Source organism: Hyperolius riggenbachi, chromosome 3 (assembly GCF_040937935.1).
Source record: "Hyperolius riggenbachi isolate aHypRig1 chromosome 3, aHypRig1.pri, whole genome shotgun sequence".
Taxonomy (NCBI): Eukaryota; Metazoa; Chordata; class Amphibia; order Anura; family Hyperoliidae; genus Hyperolius; species Hyperolius riggenbachi.
The window spans coordinates 51,567,464-51,594,052 of record NC_090648.1 but is presented as its reverse complement, the minus strand read 5'-3'; the positions used below and the strand labels follow the sequence as shown (position 1 = coordinate 51,594,052).

At 44.7% G+C, this 26,589-nt stretch overlaps 1 protein-coding gene across 2 annotated transcripts in view; it reads right to left on the bottom strand.

The window, feature by feature from the left end:
- Positions 1 to 26,359, bottom strand: part of TNFSF14 (TNF superfamily member 14) — a 33,511-nt gene extending 7,152 nt beyond the window's left edge. For both annotated transcript variants that reach the window (XM_068272150.1, XM_068272149.1), the window contains exons 1-2: positions 26,095 to 26,359; positions 6,831 to 6,873 (exon numbers count right to left, since the gene is read on the bottom strand). In XM_068272150.1, the coding sequence (XP_068128251.1) occupies positions 6,831 to 6,873; positions 26,095 to 26,325 (274 nt within the window). In that variant the 5' untranslated portion in view covers positions 26,326 to 26,359. The remainder of the gene's footprint in view (positions 1 to 6,830; positions 6,874 to 26,094) is intronic.
- Positions 26,360 to 26,589: the final 230 nt, after the last annotated feature.

The following is a 26,589-nucleotide window of genomic DNA, read 5'->3' as shown; positions in this document are numbered from 1 at the left end:
CCCTGATAATCCCCTATTAGGAGATGGGCTAATCCAAAACCTGTCTGTTCTGTCAGATTTCTACTACCTACTGTAAGTGACAGCAACATAGGAGAAAAGTAATTTATGGCTCATTTTACTATGGAAGAAATGTACTTCTTATTTGCACGTGTTTATATGTATTTTAAATTTGAGAATTTTCGTGATAGTGGTCCTTTAAGCATAGCATAGCCCACAAACAGCCTAAGAAGTTGGTCTTCAGCTCTGTGAGTACTGCCGGTGATTTGTGCTGGATGGTTAACGTACAGCAGGAGACATTGGCAGCGCTACCAAACAGAGGCTGCACCCGAATTGACTACCTGCAATAGACGTGCAGAGCTCCACAATGTGGACTAAAATACACAACTTGCATTCAAAAAAGGTACAGCAAAGGAGGACGTTAGCTTCAGTATAAATAATATGTGCACAAATTATTCCCTACTAGACTTCCCCACGGCGATGACGGGTCCTCTCGGGGAAGACCTACTGCTAATCTAACGATAAAAACATAATTTTTTCCTAGTGCTGCTAATCATAAAATGGTATACACATTTCTTCAAACAAACATCAAATAACTGACAGCGCTCATAGGCTGCAACTGAATTGTAGACCAACAGAGGCATGCAGAGCCCCATAGGGCCGGTTTGCCCCCAAGAATGCTGGTTAGTTAACCTATTTTGGTTCCTGGACGTAGAAACTATGTCCAGGAACCATGCGCGCTCCCGGCCCGCGGTTCATTAGCCAGGCAATCAGTGAATCGGGCTATGGTGCCCGATCACTGATTCCTCTCCCCCGCTGAAAAAGCAACCGCTTCTCTCGGAAGCTGCGCCTTTTCTGGCTGTTACCTCCCCCATGCGTCGCTCTAAGCGTATGTTACGCTTAGAGTGACGTTATGTAAACAAACTCATGGCCGCCATCTTGTGGCCAAAAAGTAATACTACAACTAAAAGTAAAAAAAATTAAAATCAACACACATTTACATTATAAATCTATTGTTTACCTCCCACCCTCCCAAAACTACCCAAATAAAATGTTTAATATAAAAAAAAAAAACATTACAATAAAAAAAACAAAAAACATGTAAATATTTACCTAAGGGTCTAAACTTTTTAAATATCAATGTAAAGATGAAATATTTCTATATTTTTTTTATTTTAAGCTTGTAAATAGTGATAGATGCAAAACGGAAAAAATGCACCTTTATTTCCAAATAAGATATTGTCGCCATACATTGTGATAGGGACATAATTTTAACGGTGTAATAACCGGGACAAATGGGCAAATACAATACGTGAGTTTTAATTATGGAGGCATGTATTATTTTAAAACTATAATGGCTGAAAACTGAGAAATAATAAATTTTTTCCGTTTTTTACTTATTCTTCCTGTTAAAATGCATTTACAGTAAAGTGGCTCTTAGCAAAATGTACCCCCCAAAGAAAGCATAATTGGTGGCGGAAAAAACAAGATATAGATCAGTTCATTGTGATAAGTAGTGATAAAGTTATAGGCTAATGAATGGGAGGTGAACATTTCTCAAGTGAAAACGACGGAACGCGAATGGGTTAAGCTCTGGATAAAAGGGACCCTACTGTATTACATCATGCATATTTGTGGGACTTAGGTGGCAAACAATGACAGCTTTCCTCTCAGCTCAAAGCCATCAGATATGTCCTTTGTTATGTCAATATACAGTATATTTCATTGAGACTGGCTGCCCATGGCCCTTATTCAATTATTGTTCTTAGAGATGAGCGTAATGACCTAATTACGATTTTGCGAAATTTCGCGTAATTAGTGTAATTACGATTATGGCCGTAAGTACATAATTGTAATGAAGAAGGATTTCGCGAAATTTCGCGTAAGCGTAATTTTCGCGTAATTTTCGCATTACAGTCGTATCATGCCGTAATTTCGCATTAAACGCTACCGTAATTTCGCGTTAAACCGTAACGCTCCGTATAATATAAAAAAAGCCGCCGACTTTAAGGGTTAATAGCAAAGCCCCCTTAAATGCTAAGAGCCTCAAATTTGGAGAATATATTAAGGAGATCAGGAGGAATAAGAGGAAAAAATTTTTTTTCAAAAAGACCTTATAGTTTTTGAGAAAATCAATGTTAAAATTTCAAAGGAAAAATGTAAACATTTAAAAACCCGCCGACTTTAACGGTTAATAGCAAAGCCTGCTTAAAGTTTAGGAACACCAAATTCCCAGGGTATATTAAGGGGATCAGTGGGAATAAGAGGAAAAAATTTTTTTTCAAAAAAAGACCTTATAGTTTTTGAGAAAATCGATTTTTAAGTTTCAAGGGCGAAAATGTCTTTTAAATGCGGAAAATATCAGTTTTTTTTGCACAGGTAACAATAGTGTATTATTTTCATAGATTCCCCCAAGTGGGAAGAGTTTTACTTACTTCGTTCTGAGTGTGGGAAATATAAAAAAAAACGACGTAGGGTCCCCCCTCCCAGACCTCTTTAACCCCTTGTCCCCCATGCAGGCTGGGATAGCCAGAATGCGGAGCACCGGCCGCGTGGGGCTCCGCACCCTGACTATACCAGCCCGCATGGTCCATGGATTGGGGGGTCTCGGAAGGGGAGGGGCAGCCAAGCTTTCCCCTCCCCCTCCGAGCCCTTGTCCAATCCAAGGACAAGGGGCTCTTCTCCACCTCCGATGGGCGGTGGAGGTGGAGGCCGCGATTTCCTGGGTGGGGGGTTCATGGTGGAATCTGGGAGTCCCCTTTAAAAAGGGGTCCCCCAGATGCCCACCCCCCTCCCAGGAGAAATGAGTATAGAGGTACTTGAACTACCCCTTACCCATTTCCTTTAAGAGTTAAAAGTAAATAAACACACAAACACATAGAAAAAGTATTTTAATTGAACAAAAAACATAACCACGAAAAAAGTCCTTTAATATTCTTAATTAACCATTAATACTTACCTGTCCCTTTAAATAAATGATCCCACGCAATATCCTCGGAAATGTTCTATCAGTTACAATGTAACAAAGTTATTATGTAACAACTTTGTTACATTGTAACTACGCCGCACCCGACGCCACTCGCCGCTCAGCCGCCGCATACGCGTCCGTGCAGGACGCTAAGTCCCCGCAGCTCCCGCTGTCCACCCCGCCCACATCTGTCACCCACATGTCACCCACATGTGGGTGACATGTGGGAGAGGCGGGGAGGGCAGCGGAGCCGGCGGGGACTTAGCGTCCTGCACGGACCCGACAGAGCTCTGAGCTATATAGCTCAGAGCTCTGAGAAGCATCTTTGTATTTGGGCTCCAAGGAGCCCCATTGGTCCTTAGCAGACCAATGGGGTTCCTTCAAATCAGAAGGAACCCCATTGGTCTGCTAAGGACCAATGGGGCTCATTGGAGCCCAAATACAAAGATGCTTGCGAGAGCTCTGAGCTATAGCTCAGAGCTCTGTCGGGTCCTGCAGCGCAGACGTGGCGGCGGCGGCGGCGGTGAGTGACGTCGGGTGCGGCGTAGTTACAATGTAACAAAGTTGTTATATTGTAATAACTTTGTTACATTGTAACTGATAGAACATTTCCGAGGATATTGCGTGGGATCATTTATTTAAAGGGACAGGTAAGTATTAATGGTTAATTAAGAATATTAAAGGACTTTTTTCGTGGTTATGTTTTTTGTTCAATTAAAATACTTTTTCTATGTGTTTGTGTGTTTATTTACTTTTAACTCTTAAAGGAAATGGGTAAGGGGTACTACAAGTACCTCCATACTCATTTCTCCTGGGAGGGGGGTGGGCATCTGGGGGACCCCTTTTTAAAGGGGACTCCCAGATTCCACCATGAACCCCCCACCCAGGAAATCGCGGCCTCCACCTCCACCGCCCATCGGAGGTGGAGAAGAGCCCCTTGTCCTTGGATTGGACAAGGGCTCGGAGGGGGAGGGGAAAGCTTGGCTGCCCCTCCCCTTCCGAGACCCCCCAATCCATGGACCATGCGGGCTGGTATAGTCAGGGTGCGGAGCCCCACGCGGCCGGTGCTCCGCATTCTGGCTATCCCAGCCTGCATGGGGGACAAGGGGTTAAAGAGGTCTGTGAGGGGGGACCCCACGTCGTTTTTTTTATATTTCCCACACTCAGAACGAAGTAAGTAAAACTCTTCCCACTTGGGGGAATCTATGAAAATAATACACTATTGTTACCTGTGCAAAAAAAACTGACATTTTCCGCATTTAAAAGACATTTTTGCCCTTGAAACTTAAAAATCGATTTTCTCAAAAACTATAAGGTGTTTTTGAAAAAAAAAATTTTCCTCTTATTCCCACTGATCCCCTTAATATACCCTAGGAATTTGGTGTTCCTAAACTTTAAGCAGGCTTTGCTATTAACCGTTAAAGTCGGCGGGTTTTTAAATGTATACATTTTTACTTTGAAACTTTAACATCGATTTTCTCAAAAACTATAAGGTCTTTTTGAAAAAAAAATTTTTCCTCTTATTCCTCCTGATCTCCTTAATATATTCTCCAAATTTGAGGCTCTTAGCATTTAAGGGGGCTTTGCTATTAACCCTTAAAGTCGGCGGCTTTTTTATAGTATACGGAGCGTTACGGTTTAACGCGAAATTACGGTAGTGTTTAATGCGAAATTACGGCATGAACGAAACGCGAAATTTCGCGTTGAAAATTACGCTTACGGTATTTTCAATTACGATTTTAATGGCAATTTCGCTACGCTAATTTCGCATCGTAATCGCAAATTTTGCATGCGTAATTATAGTAATGCGAAATTACGAAAATTTCAGCTCAACTCTAATTGTTCTCCCGTTTTTTCCTAGAAGATAAGTTTTCATCTTCTGTTTGAAATAACTTTTTAACATTAACAAAATGCCAAAAAGTAGGCGAAAAACTACTGTCAAAATGATTCTAAGTGTTTTCTTGCTGGCTGGTGGCTAGAAAGGCATGTTATTGATAAGGTGTGAATATATCACCCAGGAGAAAACTCAGGAGGAAATGTGAATTGGATGGAGCCCATAGTGTAATAGGGAAACGTAGGTTACTTAGAAGTCTACAGGTCTGCCCAAGACCATCATTTTTTAAGCATGAGGACATTTTCCCGTATCATGGTGTCCCGATGGGTAACAGCAGCAGGAGAAGAGAAGGGGCCTGCACAGGGGTGGCAGGAGCGAGCAACGCATTTAACCGTCCTGGAGCTATTAAAAGGTTCCAGCAGGACATTTTAATGCCTGCAATTAAATGGTTAAGAAAAAATGAGAGACCGAGCAGGGGGTGTAAAAAAAGAATGTAAGCCATGCTTATTCCTAGAGCAGGAGCTGGTCTCATCCACTGAATACAGGGACAGATTGGAGGGTAGTGTGCATTTAACCTTTTCCAATCCTTCTGTATGTCTGCCTTTTCCAGCATAGGGAGGCAAATCGGTGGAGGCGCCCTTAATCTTATTAACAAGCCATTCGCGGAGAAACGAAATCAAAAATAAAATTTCAAATAGAATAAAGAGAGGTATATTACCTCATCAGAAGACTCATATAGGTGGAAAAAGGAGTATTTTTATTAAAATAAGGGGTAAACTGTAGACAACGCGTTTCACGGGACACAGCCCGCTTCATCAGGTCAATAAACAGAAACCGTAATTGCCAGCCATGCAGTGCGGGGGCGCATATAAAAACCCTTTTTATATGCGCCCCCGCACTGCACGGCTGGCAATTACGGTTTCTGTTTATTGACCTGATGAAGCGGGCTGTGTCCCGTGAAACGCGTTGTCTACAGTTTACCCCTTATTTTAATAAAAATACTCCTTTTTCCACCTATATGAGTCTTCTGATGAGGTAAGATACCTCTTTTTATTTTATTTGAAATTTTATTTTTGATTTCGTTTCTCCGCTAATGGCTTGTTAATAAGATTAAGGGCGCCTCCACCGATTTGCCTCCGTATCCCTCACCTCTTTGAGGTGCCACTATATCACCGGGGAGATTATCCGCCAGTATATAGGACCACAGGAGGAGAGCGACCGCCTGGTACCAGAGTGTTCCAGTACACCGAGCGGAAACGGGTATTTTCCGCATGTGATTGTCATTGGTTGCATCAGGGCAACCCACCTTTGTGAGTATTTATTACCCACACTATTACCTAACCCACTAGTCTAACGATACTACACCATAAGGGCTCCCGGTCTCATCCTTTCCCTAGGCCTAAGACGTTCCCCTCCATAGTGTGGCGACCGTTAAGGACCTTCCTAGAAACTTTTCCAGCATAGGCCCAATGTCCGACATAGTCTGACATAGGAAAAATGGCTGCCACTAGCTGGCTCTGTTGCCAGAGGCTCTCCTGCTGCAGGACGATCACACCGCAAAATCTATGAAACTAGCCTGATCCTCCTTGGTACCGTGCTGCACTGCATAATACAGTTATTAAGCTGGGGCACATGCAATGGGGGCGAAACTACTGATGCTGCCCCCCCCCCTACCCCCCACTGACGACGAGTCAACAACAATATCAGTCCCTTATTCTCTGTATGACCAGCCAAGCACACCTGCCAACATTCAGATTCCTACTAACTCAGGAAGTGGAAGACACACTAACAAATGAAAGTAAGACAGCATCTGCCAGTGTATTCTGTTAGAGCATTGGAGACTTTCATTTGCTAGTACAGATTTCACTTCCTGTTTCAGTGGAAATTAGCATGTTAGGAAATAGCTCTGTGCATACCCCAAATTCATCATCAGATGAGGATCTGTATACACAATAGAAATCCAGATAACTCTCATATGAGAACACAGGTAAAAACAGTATGTAATATAAAACATTCTAAGCGTGGTCTTACCCGATGTAAACGTCATTTTCTGTGCATCAAATCTCATATTTATCTGAAAGAGAAAAGAAGGGTACCTTTGTAATTTAAAAAACAAACAAAACAATGTCAGCTTACAGACTTGGTATCTTATTATGAAACATGAATCCCTAAGTGAAAATAAAATGTAAACATGTACATAGGCAAGTTCTGTATAGTTACATAGTTATTTGGGTTGAAAAAAGACATACGTCCATCAAGTTCAACCAGAGAACAAAGTACAACAAGAGCCTGGCTGCTCTCTCACATATTCCTGTTGATCCAGAGGAAGGCGAAAAACTCCTACAAGGCATGGTCCAATTAGCCCCAAAAGGGAAAAATTTCCTTCCCAACTCCAGATGGCAATTAGATAAAATCCCTGGATCAACAGTCAACATCACTAGGCATTACCTAGTAATTACACCCTAGGTCAATGTATGGCGCCAATATCTGGAAATAAAGGTGCAATTTTTCAGTTTAGTGATTTCTAATTATATATATATCTAATTAAAATCTTTTATTTGCAAAATTAACAGTAATGTTCCTGACATTAACATATTAAAATGTCTATAAGTTAACAATTTTTTTATTATTATTATTTTTAAATTGTCTTTTAAATTTTTTTTGTAAGCGTTTTATTTGGGTAACTATAGGGTAGGAATGTAATGAGGTAAAATGTAATAAAAATGTATGTATAACTATATATAAAGTGTATGTGGGTGTATGTGTGTGTATGTTTGAGTGCATTTTGCTTTTTGGCCACAAGATGGCACTGCACTTAACTTCAGAGTTCGGTAAACAGTACTCGGAAGTAGTTAGTGTATCTGTTTACTGAATGAAATGCCCGCGTCAGCGTGATGCCGGCTTTTCATTCATTGCGGGGACAACGATCGGGACGGGAACAAGCTTTTCCCAGTCCCTGATCAACTTAGTGGCAGAACTGCGGTGGAAATGAGCGGCGGCAGTGCGGCGATTGTGAACGGCGAGGTAAACAACACGGGTACGATGTGGCGGTGATGTAGGGGTTAATAAATCGGCTGTTCTATAACTTCTTGCTATTAGGGATCATGATCAATGAGATACAAATATTTCTGAGTTTATGTACATTTTTTTTATATACTACTGTATATGCAGCTTGAAAATGGACCAATCAAGTCCCACCCAAGTTTAAATTGATTGGTCCATTTTCAAGCTGCATACTGTATATCTGCATAAAATTTTACATAAATTTGTATGAGCTCAGAAATATTTGCACCTCATTGGTCATCTCTACTTGCAATAAAACCACGGTTCCCACTGAACTAAATCTTCCTCATGAGATGATTATTTTTTTTTTACCTTATCCACACCTTATCTACAGAATATCTTGCCTGTTCAGCACACAGAAAACAAAAAAACACTCTTAAAGGATACCCGAAGTGACATGTGACATGATGAGATAGACATGTGTATGTACAGTGCCTAGCACACAAATAACTATGCTGTGTTCCTTTCTTCTTTCTCTGCCTGAAAGAGTTAAATATCAGGTATGTAGGTGGCTGACTCAGTCCTGACTCAGACAGGAAGTGTCTACAGTGTAACCCTCACTAATAGGAAATTCCAACTATAAAACAATTGCCTAGCAGAAAATGACTTCTGAGAGTAGGAAATAGATAAAAAGGGGAATTTCTTATCAGTGAGAGTCACACTGTAATCACTTCCTGTCTGAGTCAGGACTGAGTCAGCCACTTACATACCTGATGTTTAACTCTTTTAGGCAGAGAAAGAAAAAAAGGAACACAGCATAGTTATTTGTGTGCTAGGCACTGTGCATACACATGTCTACCTCATCATGTCACATGTCACTTCGGGTATCCTTTAAATACCATTGACTGAAGTTGTTTGTTGCCATTATATTATTGTTTTGCACTTTTTGTTATGTAAAAAGTTTAGTGTGTTGGTTTGTAAATGTCAAACCGGGTTACATGAAAACTCATAAATGCTGCTGAACACAACAGGCAGATGCTACACAGAATCTCATGGCCATTTCTTAGAATCCCCCACCTGCCCCAAACACAAACAGGAAGTCACATGTAGGTCTCATATTTATGGTAAATGTTACACACACAAAATGCAAAAGCTGTATACCGCCTGAGCATCTTAAATAACTCCTATCTGGCCTACCCACATGAGCCATGAAGCTGAAGGCCAGGAGACCTTTCAAATATGAGTGTTTTTAATGATTGAAAAGGACGTTCTTTAATGGGTGGGTGTAGAAAAACCATTATTAGTGATAGGTGGTGGTGTAGAGGGAGGATAGAAAGGTCTTTGTGGGCTTCAAGTACAGGTTTTGATCTGTTGACAAAGAATGTAAGTCTTTTGAAATGAAAGGCCCTTTTTACGCTGGGCAAGTTGAGCTGCGATCTTGCGGTGCGACCATGCAGTGAAGCATACAGCACAATGAAAGTATGCTTCACTGCCTCTGTAAAGGCACACATTACCTAGTTAAAGTGTACCTGAGTCAAAGCTCGGGTACCAAATTAGAAACTTACCTAAAGAAAGGGAAGCCTTAGGATTCTATTGAGTCTTCCCTCCCTGCTCTGATATCCCCCGTTGCTGAGGGTGGCCTCGCAGAAGAATGGCGACAACACATTGTCACTAATCATATCGGGCCGCACACCTTCTCTTCCTTCAGCGTGGCTGCGCAGTAGCATGTGCAGTAAGCTGGTGCCTCGGACTCCGTGTTACTGCGCATGCATGGACGTGCTCAGGTGGCTACTGCACGGCCGCACTGGTAAAAGAAGGGGAGCGCGGCCCTGATGTGAAGGGGGGGGCCACACTCAGCAACCGGTGACATTGGACCACCGAGGGAAGCATCAATAGGATGCTAATTTGAACCCAAGCTTCACTTTAAGTTCAGGTCCGCGTTAAAAGCTGGGGGCATTACAGTTTCAATGGGAGGAAGGCGCGGCTACGGGGATCCATTGGCCTGCTTCCTGAAGAAGAAGAGCCTTAAGCCCCATACTCACGGGGGACGGCCGTCGCCGCAACCGCGTGGCACGCGCATGTTGCGGCGACAGTTCGCCCGTGTGTATGACGCGCGCGCCCCGAACTGTCGCCCGTCGGAGCTGTCGCCAGGCGATTGACATGTTCAATCGCCGGCTACAGCCATCGCCGCAACCTCGCCGGAACTGTCGCTAGCCCCGCATGTGTATGCGGGCTAGCGACAGCTACCCACAGACAGTACACGGAGCATCCGGCGGGGGGGGAGGAACCTCGGCGACAGCTTCCGCCGCATCGCTAATCCCTCTGCTGCCGTGTGTATGCAGAGGGACTTGGCGACGAGCTGTCGCCAAACTGTCTCCGAACTGTCGCGCACACGCTCCCGTGTGCAGCGACAGCTACAATTGTCCCCCCGTGAGTACTTAGCTTTAGATCACAGAGGAAAGCAGACTTGCAGCATAGGCAATCAACAGACCCTACAGCATGAGGCCTGGAACCCACTACTTTTTACTATACTACTATACCTCGTTTTTTGTTTGTTTTGTAAACCCCTCCCTCCCCCCCAGCCAGCCAATCCTGCGATTGGCTGTCATAGGCTTCTGGCTATGAGAGCCGATCGCTCTCTTGTTGTCCCCCAAGGGGACAGCCGTGTCACACGGCTGTCCCCAGTACAGCGTGGCTGCTGATCGCAGCGCTGTACTAACAGAAAAGACAGCGGTTTCGCTGTCTAACAGTCTTCCGAGTGGCAATCGCCGCTCGGAGACTGAAGACGGGGCGGAGCTCCGCCCCCCGAGCAGGAGATGCGTGCGCAGCCTGCGCACGATCTTCTGCAAAATGCAGCCCCAGGACTTGATGCCAATTGGCATTAGGCGGTCCTGGGGCTGCTGCTGCGACCACGCCTATTGGCGTGGGGTGGTCTTTAAGTAGGTAAAAAGTGTAATTAATTTGCCAGCGGTTGTGTAGCGATTAGCATTTTTAATTCTGATTGGTCCTTTCAATTAAATTTCATTTTGTTACAGTGTGTAGTAATGTAAAAACGCTTGCAAAATCGTTCTGTGTAGGTTTTGACGAGCGATTATACCAGCGTTTATATACTTTACATTGCAGAAATGCTAACGCTAATCGCTAACGCTCAAAAATGCTGCATGTCCTGAGTTTTGCAATTTGGTAATCGCAATCGTTCCAGTGGAATTTGGCCCATCCATTAACATTAGCTGAGCGTTTAGGGAAATCGCTAGCGGTTTGAAACGCTCCCTAAACGCTCTGAAAATCGCTCTAGTGGGTTCCAGCCCTCAAAGAGATTAACTATACATGCACACAACACTGCATCCCTATACTGTATACTTGGGGGAGGGTACCTATTGGTGAGTTAGGTGAGTAGCTGTTCAGGAATGAGGAAAGTACTAAATGGGGTCAGTATAATAAAGGGGACATTAGATGGGGGCAGTAAAAATGTAGGGTACTGCAATTAAAAATTAATTAATAAGATGGAGGTGGCATTACTATGAAAGGGATACTAAATGGGATATTAACCACTTCCCCACCACAGTGTATTTCGCCTTAAACACCAGAGGAATTTTCACATTTCAAGCTCCTCCCATTAACTTGCCAATAACTTTATTGCCACTTTTGACACTGAAATGATCTGGAAGTCGTTGGGGGTTTCTGTGCCATAAATTAGGGCTGGTTCACACTGGGGCGATTTTCAAAGGCTTTTCTGATTGCTGGCGATCAGCAAAGCACTGCTGCTAATGTTTCCCTATGATGCATTCACACCACAGCGTTAGCGATTGTGATCAATCGCAAACGCGCTGCATGCTATGCTTTGGGGATGATCGCCCTGTGATTCTCTCTATTGAACGGGAATAACAAGCGCAAATCTCTGTAAAACGCAAGATTTTGCCTGTTGAATCGCGATCATCTTGTTAGGCTATTTATACTATTGCAAATCATTAGCTTTTTTTAATTTTTTTTATACAATATTTTAAGATATTTAATGCGTACGTTATTGTAAGGCTTTTTATGCTATTAGAAATTTTTTTATACTATTAGAAATATAAAGCTTTTTATATTCAGGTTATTTGCAGCGAAGTAGGTGGATTTTTAGGGTTAGGCACCACCACGGGGATCTTAAAGTTAGGCACCACCAGGGGAGTCTTAGGGTTAGGCACCACCAGGGAAGCGGTTTTAGGATTAGCCACCAACAGGGGGGTCTTAAGTTTAGGCACCACCAGAGGGGTTTTAGGGTTAGGCAACACCAGGGGAGGTGGGTTAGGGATATGTACAAGGAGGGTTCTGTGTGAGATTAGGGTTAGGTTTAGTTGTAGTAAAATGTCGGTAATATTTACACATTTTTTACTATAGTTATTATTAATTGTACTTTTTTTCATTGTTATAAACAATATTTTCAGATTTTATTACATGAAGAAATGATAAAAGAACGTTATAGACAATATTAAACAATTCTGATTATACATATACTGTATTATTGTTTTCAGTGTTATAAACAATATTTTCAGATTTTTATTACAAGTATAAATAAAATATGATTATAGCCCATATCATTAATATTATAGACAATTTCATTAAATTTCGGCTACACCTTTTTTTCCACGGATCAGTGAATAATGGCGCACAGCGCCTATGCATAACAATGGCGCCGCATTAAAAAGATACGCTTCTCGCTATTTATCGGTAGTACTGCATAATAATGGCACACAGGGAAAAAAGAAGAAAAACGGCACACACTAACGTTATTTATCAATAGTGCCGTTCATTTGCCAAACAGCAGACGTTATTTCCCACAGTAACGTTATTTATCAATAGCGTCCTACATAAGCCAAACTGCAGAAGTTATTTAACCACTTCCCGACCGCCCACTACACAGGGGCGGCGGGGAAGTGGAGCCCTTCAGGACGGCCTCACCCACAGAGGCGGCGGTCCATTTAAGGGCATGGGCGGAGCGATCGCGTCATCCGTGACGCGATCCTCCGCCGGCGCCTGTCACCGCTCGCTCGCCGCAACATCCCGCCGGCTATACGGAAGCGCCGGCGGGATGTTAACCCCGCGATCGCCGCATACAAAGTGTATAATACACTTTGTAATGTTTACAAAGTGTATTATACAGGCTGCGTCCTGCCCTGGTGGTCCCAGTGTCCGAGGGACCACCAGGGCAGGCTGCAGCCACCCTAGTCTGCACCCAAGCACACTGATTTCTCCCCCCCCTGCCCCAGATCGCCCACAGCACCCATCAGACCCCCCCCCTGCCCACCCCCCAGACCCCTGTTTGCACCCAATCACCCCCCTAATCACCCATCAATCACTCCCTGTCACTATCTGTCAACGCTATTTTTTTTTATCCCCCCCCCCCTGCTCCCTGCCCCCTCCTGATCTCCCCCCACCCCTCAGATTCTCCCCAGACTCCCCCCCCCCAGACCACCCCCCCCTGTTTACTGTATGCATCTTTCCCCCTGATCACCTGTCAATCACCTGTCAATCACCTGTCAATCACCCGTCAATCACCCATCAATCACCCGTCAATCACCCCTGTCACTGCCACCCATCAATCAGCCCCTAACCTGCCCCTTGCGGGCAATCTGATCACCCCCCCACACCAATAGATCGCCCACAGATCCGACATCAGATCACCTTCCAAATCCATTGTTTACATCTATTCTCTCCTCTAAACACCCACTAATTACCCATCAATCACCCATCAATCACCCCCTATCACCACCTGTCACTTTTACCTATCAGATCAGACCCTAATCTGCCCCTTGCGGGCACCCAATCACCCGCCCACACGCTCAGATTGCCCTCTGACCCCCCCCTTATCAATTCACCAGTGCATTAATTACATCTGTTCTTCCCTGTAATAACCCACTGATCACCTGTCAATCACCTGCCAATCACCTATCACCCATCAATCACCCCCTGTCACCCCCTGTCACTGCCACCCATCAATTAGCCCCTAACCTGCCCCTTGCGGGCAATCTGATCACCCACCCACACCATTAGATCGCCCGCAAACCCGCCGTCAGATTACCTCCCAAATGTATCGTTTACATCTGTTATCTTCTCTAAACACCGACTAATTACCCATCAATCACCCATCAATCACCCCCTATCACCACCTGTCACTGTTACCTATCAGATCAGACCCTAATCTGCCCCTTGCGGGCACCCAATCACCCGCCCACACGCTCAGATTGCCCTCAGACCCCCCCCCCCTTATCAATTCGCCAGTGCATTAATTACATCTGTCCTTCCCTGTAATAACCCACTGATCACCTGTCAATCACCTGCCAATCACCTATCACCCATCAATCACCCCCTGTCACCCCCTGTCACTGCCACCCATCAATCAGCCCCTAACCTGCCCCTTGCGGGCAATCTGATCACCCACCCACACCATTAGATCGCCCGCAAACCCGCCGTCAGATTACCTCCCAAATGTATCGTTTACATCTGTTATCTTCTCTAAACACCCACTAATTACCCATCAATCACCCATCAATCACCCCCTATCACCACCTGTCACTGTTACCTATCAGATCAGACCCTAATCTGCCCCTTGCGGGCACCCAATCACCCGCCCACACGCTCAGATTGCCCTCAGACCCCCCCCCCCTTATCAATTCGCCAGTGCATTAATTACATCTGTCCTTCCCTGTAATAACCCACTGATCACCTGTCAATCACCTGCCAATCACCTATCACCCATCAATCACCCCCTGTCACCCCCTGTCACTGCCACCCATCAATCAGCCCCTAACCTGCCCCTTGCGGGCAATCTGATCACCCACCCACACCAATAGATCGCCCGCAGATCCGACATCAGATCACCACCCAAGCGCAGTGTTTCCATCTATTCTCTCCTCTAAACACCCACTAATTACCCATCAATCACCCATCAATCACTCCCTATCACCACCTGTCACTGTTACCTATCAGATCAGACCCTAATCTGCCCCTTGCGGGCACCCAATCACCCGCCTACACGCTCAGATTGCCCTCAGACCCCCCCTTATCAATTCGCCAGTGCAATATTTACATCTGTTCTCCCCTGTAATAACCCACTGATTACCTGTCAATCACCTATCAATCACCCATCAATCACCCCCTGTCACTGCCACCCATCAATAACCCCCTGTCACTGCCACCCATCAATCACCCGCTGTCACTGCCACCCATCAATCAGCCCCTAACCTGCCCCTTGCGGGCAAACTGATCACCCACCCACACCAATAGATCGCCCGCAGATCCGACATCAGATCACCACCCAAGCGCAGTGTTTCCATCTATTCTCTACCCTAAACACCCACTAATTACCCATCAATCACCCCCTGTCACTGCTACCTATCAGATTAGACCCCTATCTGCCCCTAGGGCACTCAATCACCCGCCCACACCCTCAGAATGCCCTCAGACCCCAGCCCTGATCACCTCGCCAGTGCATTGCTTGCATCTATTCCCCCCTCTAATCACACCTTGAGACACCCATCAATCACCTCCTGTCACCCCCTAGCACACCTACCCATCAGATCAGGCCCCAATTTGCCCCGTGTGGGCTCCTGATCACTCGGCCAAACCCTCAGACCCCCTTCCGATCACCTCCCCAGTGCATGGATTGCATCTATTTTCCCCTCTAACCACCCCCTGAGACACCCATCAATCACCTCCTGTCACCCCCCTAGCACTCCTATCCATCAGATCAGGCCCAATACAACCTGTCATCTAAAAGGCCACCCTGCTTATGACCGGCTCCACAAAATTCGCCCCCTCATAGACCACCTGTCATCAAAATTTGCAGATGCTTATACCCCTGAACAGTCATTTTGAGACATTTGGTTTCCAGACTACTCACGGTTTTGGGCCTGTAAAATGCCAGGGCGGTATAGGAACCCCACAAGTGACCCCATTTTAGAAAAAAAAGACACCCCAAGGTATTATGTTAGGTGTATGACGAGTTCATAGAAGATTTTATTTTTTGTCAAAAGTTAGCGGAAATTAATTTTTATTGGTTTTTTTTCACAAAGTGTCATTTTTCACTAACTTGTGACAAAAAATAAAATCTTCTATGAACTCGCCATACACCTAACGGAATACCTTGGGGTGTCTTCTTTCTAAAATGGGGTCACTTGTGGGGTTCCTATACTGCCCTGGCATTTTAGGGGCCCTAAACCGCGAGGAGTAGTCTAGAAAACAAATGCTTCAAAATGACCTGTGAATAGGACGTTGGGCCCCTTAGCGCACCTAGGCTGCAAAAAAGTGTCACACATGTGGTACCGCCGTACTCAGGAAAAGTAGTATAATGTGTTTTGGGGTGTATTTTTACACATACCCATGCTGGGTGGGAGAAATTTCTATGTAAATGGACAATTGTGTGTAAAAAAATCAAACAATTGTCATTTACAGAGATATTTCTCCCACTTAGCATGGGTATGTGTAAAAATACACCCCAAAACGCATTATACTACTTCTCCTGAGTACAGCGGTACCACATGTGTGGCACTTTTTTACACCCTAAGTACGCTAAGGGGCCCAAAGTCCAATGAGTACCTTTAGGATTTCACAGGTCATTTTGCGACATTTGGTTTCAAGACTACTCCTCACGGTTTAGGGCCCCTAAAATGCCAGGGCAGTATAGGTACCCCACAAATGACCCCATTCTAGAAAGAAGACACCCAAAGGTATTCCGTACGGAGTATGGTGAGTTCATAGAAGATTTTATTTTATGTCACAAGTTAGCGGAAAATGACACTTTGTGGAAAAAAAACTATTAAAATCAATTTCCGCTAACTTGTGACAAAAAAATAAAAACTTCTATGAACTCACCATACTCCTAACGGAATACCTTGGGGTGTCTTCTTTCTAAAATGGGGTCATTAGTGGGGTTCCTATACTGCCCTGGCATTTTAGGGGCCCTAAACCGTGAGGAGTAGTCTTGAAACAAAAATGACCTGTGAAATCCTAAAGGTACTCATTGGACTTTGGGCCCCTTAGTGCAGTTAGGGTGCAAAAAAGTGCCACACATGTGGTATCGCCGTACTCGGGAGAAGTAGTACAATGTGTTTTGGGGTGTATTTTTACACATACCCATGCTGGGTGGGAGAAATACCTCTGTAAATGACAATCTTTTGATTTTTTTACACACAATTGTCCATTTACAGAGGTATTTCTCCCACCCAGCATGGGTATGTGTAAAAATACACCCCAAAACACATTGTACTACTTCTCCCGAGTATGGCGATACCACATGTGTGGCACTTTTTTGCACCCTAACTGCGCTAAAGGGCCCAAAGTCCAATGAGTACCTTTAGGATTTCACAGGTCATTTTGCGACATTTGGTTTCAAGACTACTCCTCACGGTTTAGGGCCCCTAAAATGCCAGGGCAGTATAGGAACCCCACAAATGACCCCATTTTAGAAAGAAGACACCCCAAGGTATTCCGTTAGGAGTATGGTGAGTTCATAGAAGATTTTATTTTTTGTCAAAAGTTAGCGGAAATTGATTTTAATTGTGTTTTTTCACAAAGTGTCATTTTCCGCTAACTTGTGACAAAAAAATAAAATCTTCTATGAACTCGCCATACTCCTAACGGAATACCTTGGGGTGTCTTCTTTCTAAAATGGGGTCATTTGTGGGGTTCCTATACTGCCCTGGCATTTTAGGGGCCCTAAACCGTGAGGAGTAGTCTTGAAACGAAATTTCTCAAAATGACCTGTGAAATCCTAAAGGTACTCATTGGACTTTGGGCCCTTTAGCGCAGTTAGGGTGCAAAAAAGGGCCACACATGTGGTATCGCCGTACTCAGGAGAAGTAGTATAATGTGTTTTGTGGTGTATTTTTACACATACCCATGCTGAGTGGGAGAAATATCTCTGTAAATGGACAATTGTGTGTAAAAAAAATTAACAAATTGTCATTTACAGAGATATTTCTCCCACCCAGCATGGGTATGTGTAAAAATACACCCCAAAACACATTATACTACTTCTCCTGAGTACGGCAATACCACATGTGTGGCACTTTTTTGCAGCCTAACTGCGCTAAGGGGTCCAAAGTCCAATGAGCACCTTTAGGCTTTACAGGGGTGCTTACAATTTAGCACCCCCCAAAATGTCAGGGCAGTAAACACACCCCACAAATGATCCCATTTTGGAAAGTAGACCCTTCAAGGTATTCAGAGAGGGGCATGGTGAGTCCGTGGCAGATTTCATTTTTTTTTGTCGCAAGTTAGAAGAAATGGAAACTTTTTTTTTTTTTTTTCTCACAAAGTGTCATTTTCCGCTTACTTGTGACAAAAAATAATATCTTCTATGAACTCACTATGCCTCTCAGTGAATACTTTGGGATGTCTTCTTTCCAAAATGGGGTCATTTGGGGGGTATTTATACTATCCTGGAATTCTAGCCCCTCATGAAACATGACAGGGGGTCAGAAAAGTCAGAGATGCTTGAAAATGGGAAAATTCACTTTTTGCACCATAGTTTGTAAACGCTATAACTTTTACCCAAACCAATAAATATACACTGAATGGTTTTTTTTTTATCAAAAACATGTTTGTCCACATTTTTCGCGCTGCATGTATACAGAAATTTTACTTTATTTGAAAACTGTCAGCACAGAAAGTTAAAAAAATCATTTTTTTGCCAAAATTCATGTCTTTTTTGCTGAATATAATAAAAAGTAAAAATCGCAGGAGCAATCAAATAGCACCAAAAGAAAGCTTTATTAGTGACAAGAAAAGGAGCCAAAATTCATTTAGGTGGTAGGTTGTATGAGCGAGCAATAAACCGTGAAAGCTGCAGTGGTCTGAATGGAAAAAAAGTGGCCGGTCCTTAAGGGGTAGAAAGCCCTAGGTCCTCAAGTGGTTAACTGCAAAACGGTGAATGGATTTAATGTAACACTGTCAAGGTTAGGGTTAGGCACCACTGGAGGTTGGTTAGGATTAGGCACCACCAGGGGGGTGGTTAGGGTTAGGCACCAGCAGGGGGGTCTTTGGGTTAGGCACCACCAGGGGGGTGGTTAGGGTTAGGCACCACGAGGGCGGTCTTAGGGTTATGCACCAACCGGGGGGGGGGGTGTTAGCGTTAGGCACCACCAGGGGGGTCTTAGGGTTAGGCATCACCAGGGGGGTCTTAGGGTTAGGCACCACCAGGGGGGGTCTTAGGGTTAGGCACCACCAGGGGGTGGTTAGGCACCACCAGGGTGGTTTACGAGTTAGGGATAGGTACAGAGAGGGTTCTGTGTGTTAACGCTAAATAACGATAAGGCTTTAACGCTATATAACAATAAGGCTTTAACGTTAAATAGCGATAAGCGGCAAACGGATTAGCGGCAACACCATGCGCCATTATTCTCAGGCGCCATTTTCAGATGGATCCTTTTTTCCAGGCTCCCTTTTTTGATGTATGCATATGGGGTTAAAATTGGGTATTCTTTAATTTCGTAAAAAAAATGGTGTATTTTTCTTTTTGCCACTAGATGCCCCCATACTACCCTGTGTCCTAAACAGGAAGTAGTAAAGAGAGCTGTGAATGACAACACATTAGACATGATTATCGCGGGAGGGAGGCGATGGGTGGGTAGGGTGTCGCAGGAGCTGCGGGGGCATCGTGGGGGGCATGCATCATTGTAAACAGTGCAATACATGTATCTAAGCCCCTGGTGCTGAACTGAAGTCCGCAGGGGCGTAGATATACAATGCAGTGGTTAGGAACTGGTTAAAATAATGAGGGAACTAAATGGGGTCATGATGATAAAGAAGGAGGCACTAATGGGGAGGGTATTCTAATAACTGAATAGGGACCTTTAGGGTGCTAATAGAATACTTTATAATGAAGTGATGATGAGGTTAGCAGGTTACAAGATTGGGGAAAACCCCTCTACTAGTTCTGTTATAAAGTTTAGTCATACCAGGAAACCCCGTTAAAGGGATCTTTTTTTTCACACACAAGAAAGTAAATGTGATCAACTTTTCTGGCAAATTATCAGGTCAGGTCCAAACAGAATTGCCAGGTTAATAAGTTTGTTGGGTTTTTTGTACAGGCCTCACCAAGTTCATTTTTTAGTCTGGGCCACCATACTGTAGCTCCAGCTTCTGCACTTTTGTGGGGCCAGGGTGATGACATATCAATGGATGTGGTTGCATTTTCACTGGCTGCAACAGTTGCTACACTACAGTAAGTCAATTAAATAAAAAATCTGTTTCAAAACTGGGGAAGCATGGAGCCAACAAGCCACTCCCTGTACCAAAAGATCAGGAAGTTCTTGATGACGTTTACCACTAAGGGAACAGATTCCTTAGGCTACATATACATGTTAGTTGGCTCTCAGCTCTGCGTGTCTTGGCAAGAGATCCAAAGTGGTTGATCTTCTTGTCTATTAGAAGGCCAAGGCCACTGTTCTCCTCCCCCGCACCTCCCACTTCATCAACACTCTGCTTCCTTCACAACACAATGCGTCGCTACTGTAGGCTACTAATACAACTGTCCAGAACTCAGCCCAAAGTGTCGCATGTAGGATTAAGTCTCAATCTCTGTGGGCAACATTAATTGTGCGCAAGGCTTTAGTGAAGACTGTCAGACAAGGGTACATAACGTTAATGTAAGGTAAAGGGGCGTTTAGCTTATGTGCTTCCTTATTGGTCAGTAGTGATGGTCGTGTCTAGGAGAACTCATGGGGAAGCATTTGATCAGTTTGATAAGCTGAATGATTTGCAAAGCTCTGGTTTGTTGTGATCACATCCTGCTTAAGCACATGATCATGACTAGCAAATAAGAGACTTGCATATCTATCTATCACCTGACCAAGCTGATCACATGCTTCTCCATGAGTTCTCCTAGACATGACCATCACTATTGGTCAGAGAATAAAAGAAAAAAACAGGAAAGCTTGAGAAGGTGGAGTCTAGGAAAACCTGGAATTAGTATCAGGCATGAGCTTAAATTCGGATTCGGGTGATCCGGATAGTTACTATCTGGATTTCACCCAGTAATGCTGTGCGGGCTGGGCAGGGGGTCAAGCTTACCTATGTGACGTCTTCTTCGCTCGTCCCTCGGCGCCTCCCATGGTGCATTCCAATCCGCCGTCACGTAACTACAAACACTTCCTCTTTCCGGGTTGAAGGAGGAAGTGTTTGTAGTCACATGACGGCGGAATGGAGTGCATTGTGGGAGGCGCCGAGGGACGAGTGAAGAAGACGTCAGATAGGTAAGCTTGACCCCCCCGCCCAGCCCGCACAGCATTACTGGGTGAAATCCGGATAGTAACTATCACCCACGGATCACCCGAATCCGAATTTAAGCCCATGCCTGATTAGTATGACTTCAGCAGCCTGTATCTCTGGAAGTACGGATGGTATTGATGTGCAATTTTCACTTGATTAAACAATTGTCCTTATTTTTTATTGTTTGCATTTGTGACTGACTTTCTTTATTGAGGGAAATTATTTTCAATAAGATAATGATATCACCTGTTTATCTAAAACTTAAAACAAATGATATCTTCCTCATTTTATTCTGGTGCTGTTTGTGTTTTTGCTTCCCCATTTAGTATATGTTAGTTTAACTTTGATACCACAAACAGGAAATCCCCTTGACTGACTTTAGCTGGGAACTTCCGAGGTAGTGAGACCTTGAGCCTCCATATAGTGTAGCGTGCTGTCGGGGGCTATAGGGGGAAATTCTAAAAGCTGCTTGCACTCTCTATGATGAGTGGTTGGTTAGTGCAGAGCTACAAAAACTAAGCCATGTCAAATCCAAATTAAAGCATCCTACTCTTCATTCACCATTATAGAAGATCTATTGGTCTGGCTTTACTATTGGTTATTCCACCATCATAATAACATAATAACCTTCAACACCTTCACCACCACTTCTTCACCTTCACCTCCACCACCATCCCCACCTCCACCACCCCACCATCATCTCAATCTCAACCATTTTCATCTTCTCCACCACTTCACCATCATCATCACACACACCTCTACCACCATCACCACCTCTACGAGTCCACCCCCACTCCCACCTCCACCATGCCACCATCATTTGCACCTTCACTACTCCATCTTTTTTATCACTTCCCCCACTTCACCATCATCATCACAACCACCTCCACCACTGCACCATTATCACCACCAATCTCCACCAATCCATCATTATCTCCACCACCACAACCACCTTAACCACTCCACTATCATCTCCACCATGCCATCATCATCTCCACCTCCACCATTTTCACCACTTCCACCACTTCACCATTATCATCAAAACCACCTCCACCACCATCACAGCTTTCACCACTCCACAGCCTCCACCACTTTCCTCACCTCCACCACTTCACCATCATTATCACAAGGTGGGAACATCTTTAATCCTGTCCAGTGGCGTCACTAGGGGGTGCGGCAGGTGCAGACCGCCCCAGGTCCTGCACCAGCAGAGGAAATAACAAGCTGCAGGCTAAGGGAGAGTGAAGGAAGGCTATGTAAATATAGACCAGGCTAGTGCCCAATATATCAAAAAAGGCAAAGTATGGGGAGCACAAAGCTTCACGTCTGAAGAAGTCACGTGGGCCGTGACGAAACGCGTCACGTGATACGCCGTTCTTCCCGGAAGTGTGTCCCCGGATCATTTCCCGTGCCTCCGCTTCTCTTCTTCCCCTATACTGCAGCCAGTGTGGCGCATTATCTTTGGCTTGAGGCCGCGTCAATGCAGTGAGTCACAGTAAGATGCCGGACACCCGTCGAAGTTTATCTCGGACAACAAATCCAAGGAGTCCAGTGGCAGCCCGCCATTTGAAGGCTACGTGAGTGCATATCTGGCTACTACTTACAGGGGTTGAGGTTAGACACATTACACAAGTGTCTGTAATGAAAGCGTACGCATTATATATGTAGAGGCGTGTATTCAGTTCCACATACACACGGGTTGATGTGCAATAAGTCGGTGACCCACATTCATGTTGTACTGGACATAAGCTACTCTGGGCCTGAAGAAATTAATACTATTCATGCATGCATATGGACTTAAATGGAGTGCACTCCAGTTCTATGTCATTTTCCCAGTAGTTAGCTTTTCCAGTAGTGGTTTTGTGGGAGGGTATATTTTTTGTCTGTGATTTGTCTGTCTATAGGTTTTGTATCACCATAATGTATTTTCAATAAATTGCATATATTTTTACACCAGCTTTGTGCTCCCCATACTTTGCCTTTTTTGATGTCATGATTTTTTATGGGTGAGACAAGCCTATTAGGGTTGATATCCCGTACCCTCATTTTTATTGTTAGTGCCCAATATACTTCTCCCTCTTGTTCTTTTCCCCTCTGGTTGTTCCTTGCTGAGCTGATAGGGGCATTTAGAGGTCACAAGGGCCATGTGGTGATCACCTTAACATCCCCCTAGCTCACCCCTATTTCAAATATTGGCATCAGAGTTAGTGTAGAAACTAGTTACAAAGTTAATGTTATGTAAGAGAGTTACCCTTTTGCGGACCGACGCAAATAAATCCTACAGCTGCTCTAGGCTGATGCGGCGTAGGATTTACGCCACCCGCCGTTTCCTCGCCAAACACAATTTTGCGCACCCAAGAGGGGAGATTAATCTGTCATATGACAGCTGACATTTCCCCTCAATGTTCAGGAGCCATCGCGTATGGCTCCTGATCACGCGATCACTACAATCACCGGCGGATTGTAGTGATCCCTGTTACTGATGCGGTGGTGTGGGGGGGAAGAAGAGGATCCACTCACCTTCCTGCCGTTCCCCCGGCGATCGGTGCTCTGCTCTGGCCGGCATCCCCGCTTGCTCTGACGTAAGTGCCGGGTCCCGGCTTGATGACGTCATTAAGCCGCGACCCGGAACTTAGCATCAGTAGGAGCGGGGATGCCAGCCAGTACGAAGGGGTCCACAGCGGCTCATCGCTGGAGCTTGGGAGGTGAGTAAATTCTGCTGGCTACAGGGGAGACAGACGGGGGAGAGTAGGGTTAGGTTTAGCTATATTAAAATATCAGTAACAATTACCAATATTTTACTACAGGAGCGTTGCTAGGCTCCTAAGAGATCTGGGGCACTTACCTGGAAAATGGGTGTGGCCAAGCACCAGGATGTGGGTGCAGTCATGAGTGGAGCCAAATTTAAATAACATTAACAGCGGTCTAAGTAGGCCTGTCCAGTAAAATGTTGGATGAAGCCCCCCTCTCCATTAATACAAAAAAACAAAAATGCAGCGTTTCACATAAATAGGCAGAGTTACCTGGCCTCTGTGCTGGCTGGTATGGCTTTCTGCTGGGCGGGCTGACCTGCTGGTTAACTGGCAGTTACCCCACAGCATTCCCTCACCTTCTAGTGGACCCTCCCCTATGGGCCTCCCATTGAGGCACTACAACTCCCCAGCATGCCTCCATAAAAGAACCACAGCTCTCTGCGTGCCCCCAGCATGGCACCACAGCACCCGATATGCCCACATTGAGTCACTACAGCACTCAGCATACCCCCGATTGATACACCACAGCTTGCAGCATGCCCACCATTGAGGCACCACAGCTGGCTCTGCCTGTGGACATACAGGGCACCCCAGAATAGATCCGGGGCATGCGCCACTGATCTTGGGGCTAGCAGTGCCCCTGTTTTACTATCAAAAATTAACACTTTCAATAGTAGAGTATCTGTAAATTTACTGGTATTCTACTATCGACAGTGTTTCCGTGGCGCCTGAAATTCACAATGCCTGGTATCGCCCATTAAATAATCCCAGCAGATTGTGCACCTGGTCATTTAAAAGATCGGGTTGATTCATGCATGGTCATTTTATTTCTTTACCTCAAAGTACTTACTGCAAAAAGCACCAGTGCCAGCTTTTCCACTGAAGACCAATATACATTTTTTTAGAGTTGGGATTGCCCCTATGTGGAATGATATTCCATGGTTATATATCCATAAATTAAGCATGCCTAACTTATGGATACCTAATTTATGGATACATGGAAACATGGCTGTCTATCTCAAATCTGTGTGCAAATATAACTTGTATTTTTAGGTAATAATAGTATGATGTTGTTCCAAGGAAATGAGAATCATTAACTAATGGAAAAAAAGCCACAAAGTATTTTTTCAAAATTTTCTCCTGCAGGATTAGTAAGGTACTAAACAAAATCAACAGGACGATTGATGTTTTTGTAGGAATCTGATTGAGATTAGAAGATCCTGTGTGGTTCATCCATTTCAAATTCCTCAAAAATATTTTGCTTAGGTGGCCATAACCGTAATCTGATTGTTCAGTGGGCTCATACACATGTCTCAACAATCTGCCCAACTGTCTTCTAAACTTGGTCTGGGGACATGTGTACGTCTGGCAAACAACCAGACGACCAACTGATAACAGATTGTTTGCCAGGACCAACCGGTGAATCAATTTGCCCAACTATCACGCAGGTTGGAGTGTGTGTGCAGGTCTTTTGAACAATGTTGTTGTTTTTGAATGCAGACAGGTTGTACAGTTTGTCAGGTAGCTTGCGCGGTTAGTATTTAAGTGAGTTGGTTGTTTAGTTGGTTTGCATGTGTGTACGTACTTGCTGTGTAAACAGCCTGTTGTGCGGTTGGTTGTACATTATGTTGGATGTGTCTATGAGCCTTTACCTACGGCCTTATCTACTGATGATTGTGCGCTGAGGTACTTAACCAGCCAGAGTAAACTCTGTTTAAAGGATTTAAGTATACCACCACACTGCACAGACTTTACTTTGTCGCAATGTTGATCAATTAATTTGTCCCATGTCGGGTTAACATGAGACCTCGTGGTCTCAAGGTTACATCTCTATACTTCCTAGCAGGGACATAAAAAACATTTTTTGGGGGACCTATATAAAGTACATTTTAGGTCAGATACTGGAGCCCCTCTTCCCAGGGCTGTAGAGTCGGTTAGTCGGAGTTGGAACAATATTTGGGTACCTGGAGTCGGAGTCGGTGGTTTCATAAACTGAGGAGTCAGAGATGGATGATTTTTGTACCAACTCCACAGCCCTGGTATGTATTAGCCAAGGAGTCTGAGTAGAAGAGTCAGAGCAATTTTGGGTACCCAGAGTCAGAGGTTTCATAAACTCGGAGACGGAGGCGGAGATGGATGATTTTATTACCGACTCCACAGCCCTGCCTCTTCCATTTAAAATTTGAAGGCCTCCTCCCCAACCTTAAGCCTGATACAGAAATCTTCACTGCGGCCCTTCCTCTAAGGTACTAACATAATTTATTGCCCATCAAAGTACGGACACTTACCATATCCTGGGTGGCCACCAAAGATGATTGCACCTTCCATAGGTAGTAGACTTGAGATGTGGCCCCGCACAGCGCCAGTACAGCAAATAAAAGAAGGATCAGCTGGAGGAGCAAGGAACCCGTCAGCACTCTCTTTTTGGCCGGTGGTGGTAGGGAGGGCCCACCAGTGGTACTTTGTCCAGGTTCCACCACTGTGAACACTGACATGGGAGCAGACACGTACCTGTCCATTATTGGTGGTGGAGCAGCAGCAGGGTCCTGTGTACGTCTGGAAGGAAGAGAAGTGACTTGCGTGGTTCACTGATAATGGGGGCGGGAGGAGAAACAGCTCGCTGGGGCGTTACAGACGTGACCACAAACAGGGAAAGTCATTCAGACACATCACTGTATCTAATTAACTACACAGTCATCACTGACTTTATAGATTACTTGTTTCCTGCATAAGAGGAAGAGCAGCTTTGATTTCCTAAAACAGAAAGTATGAGCATGTCAGCG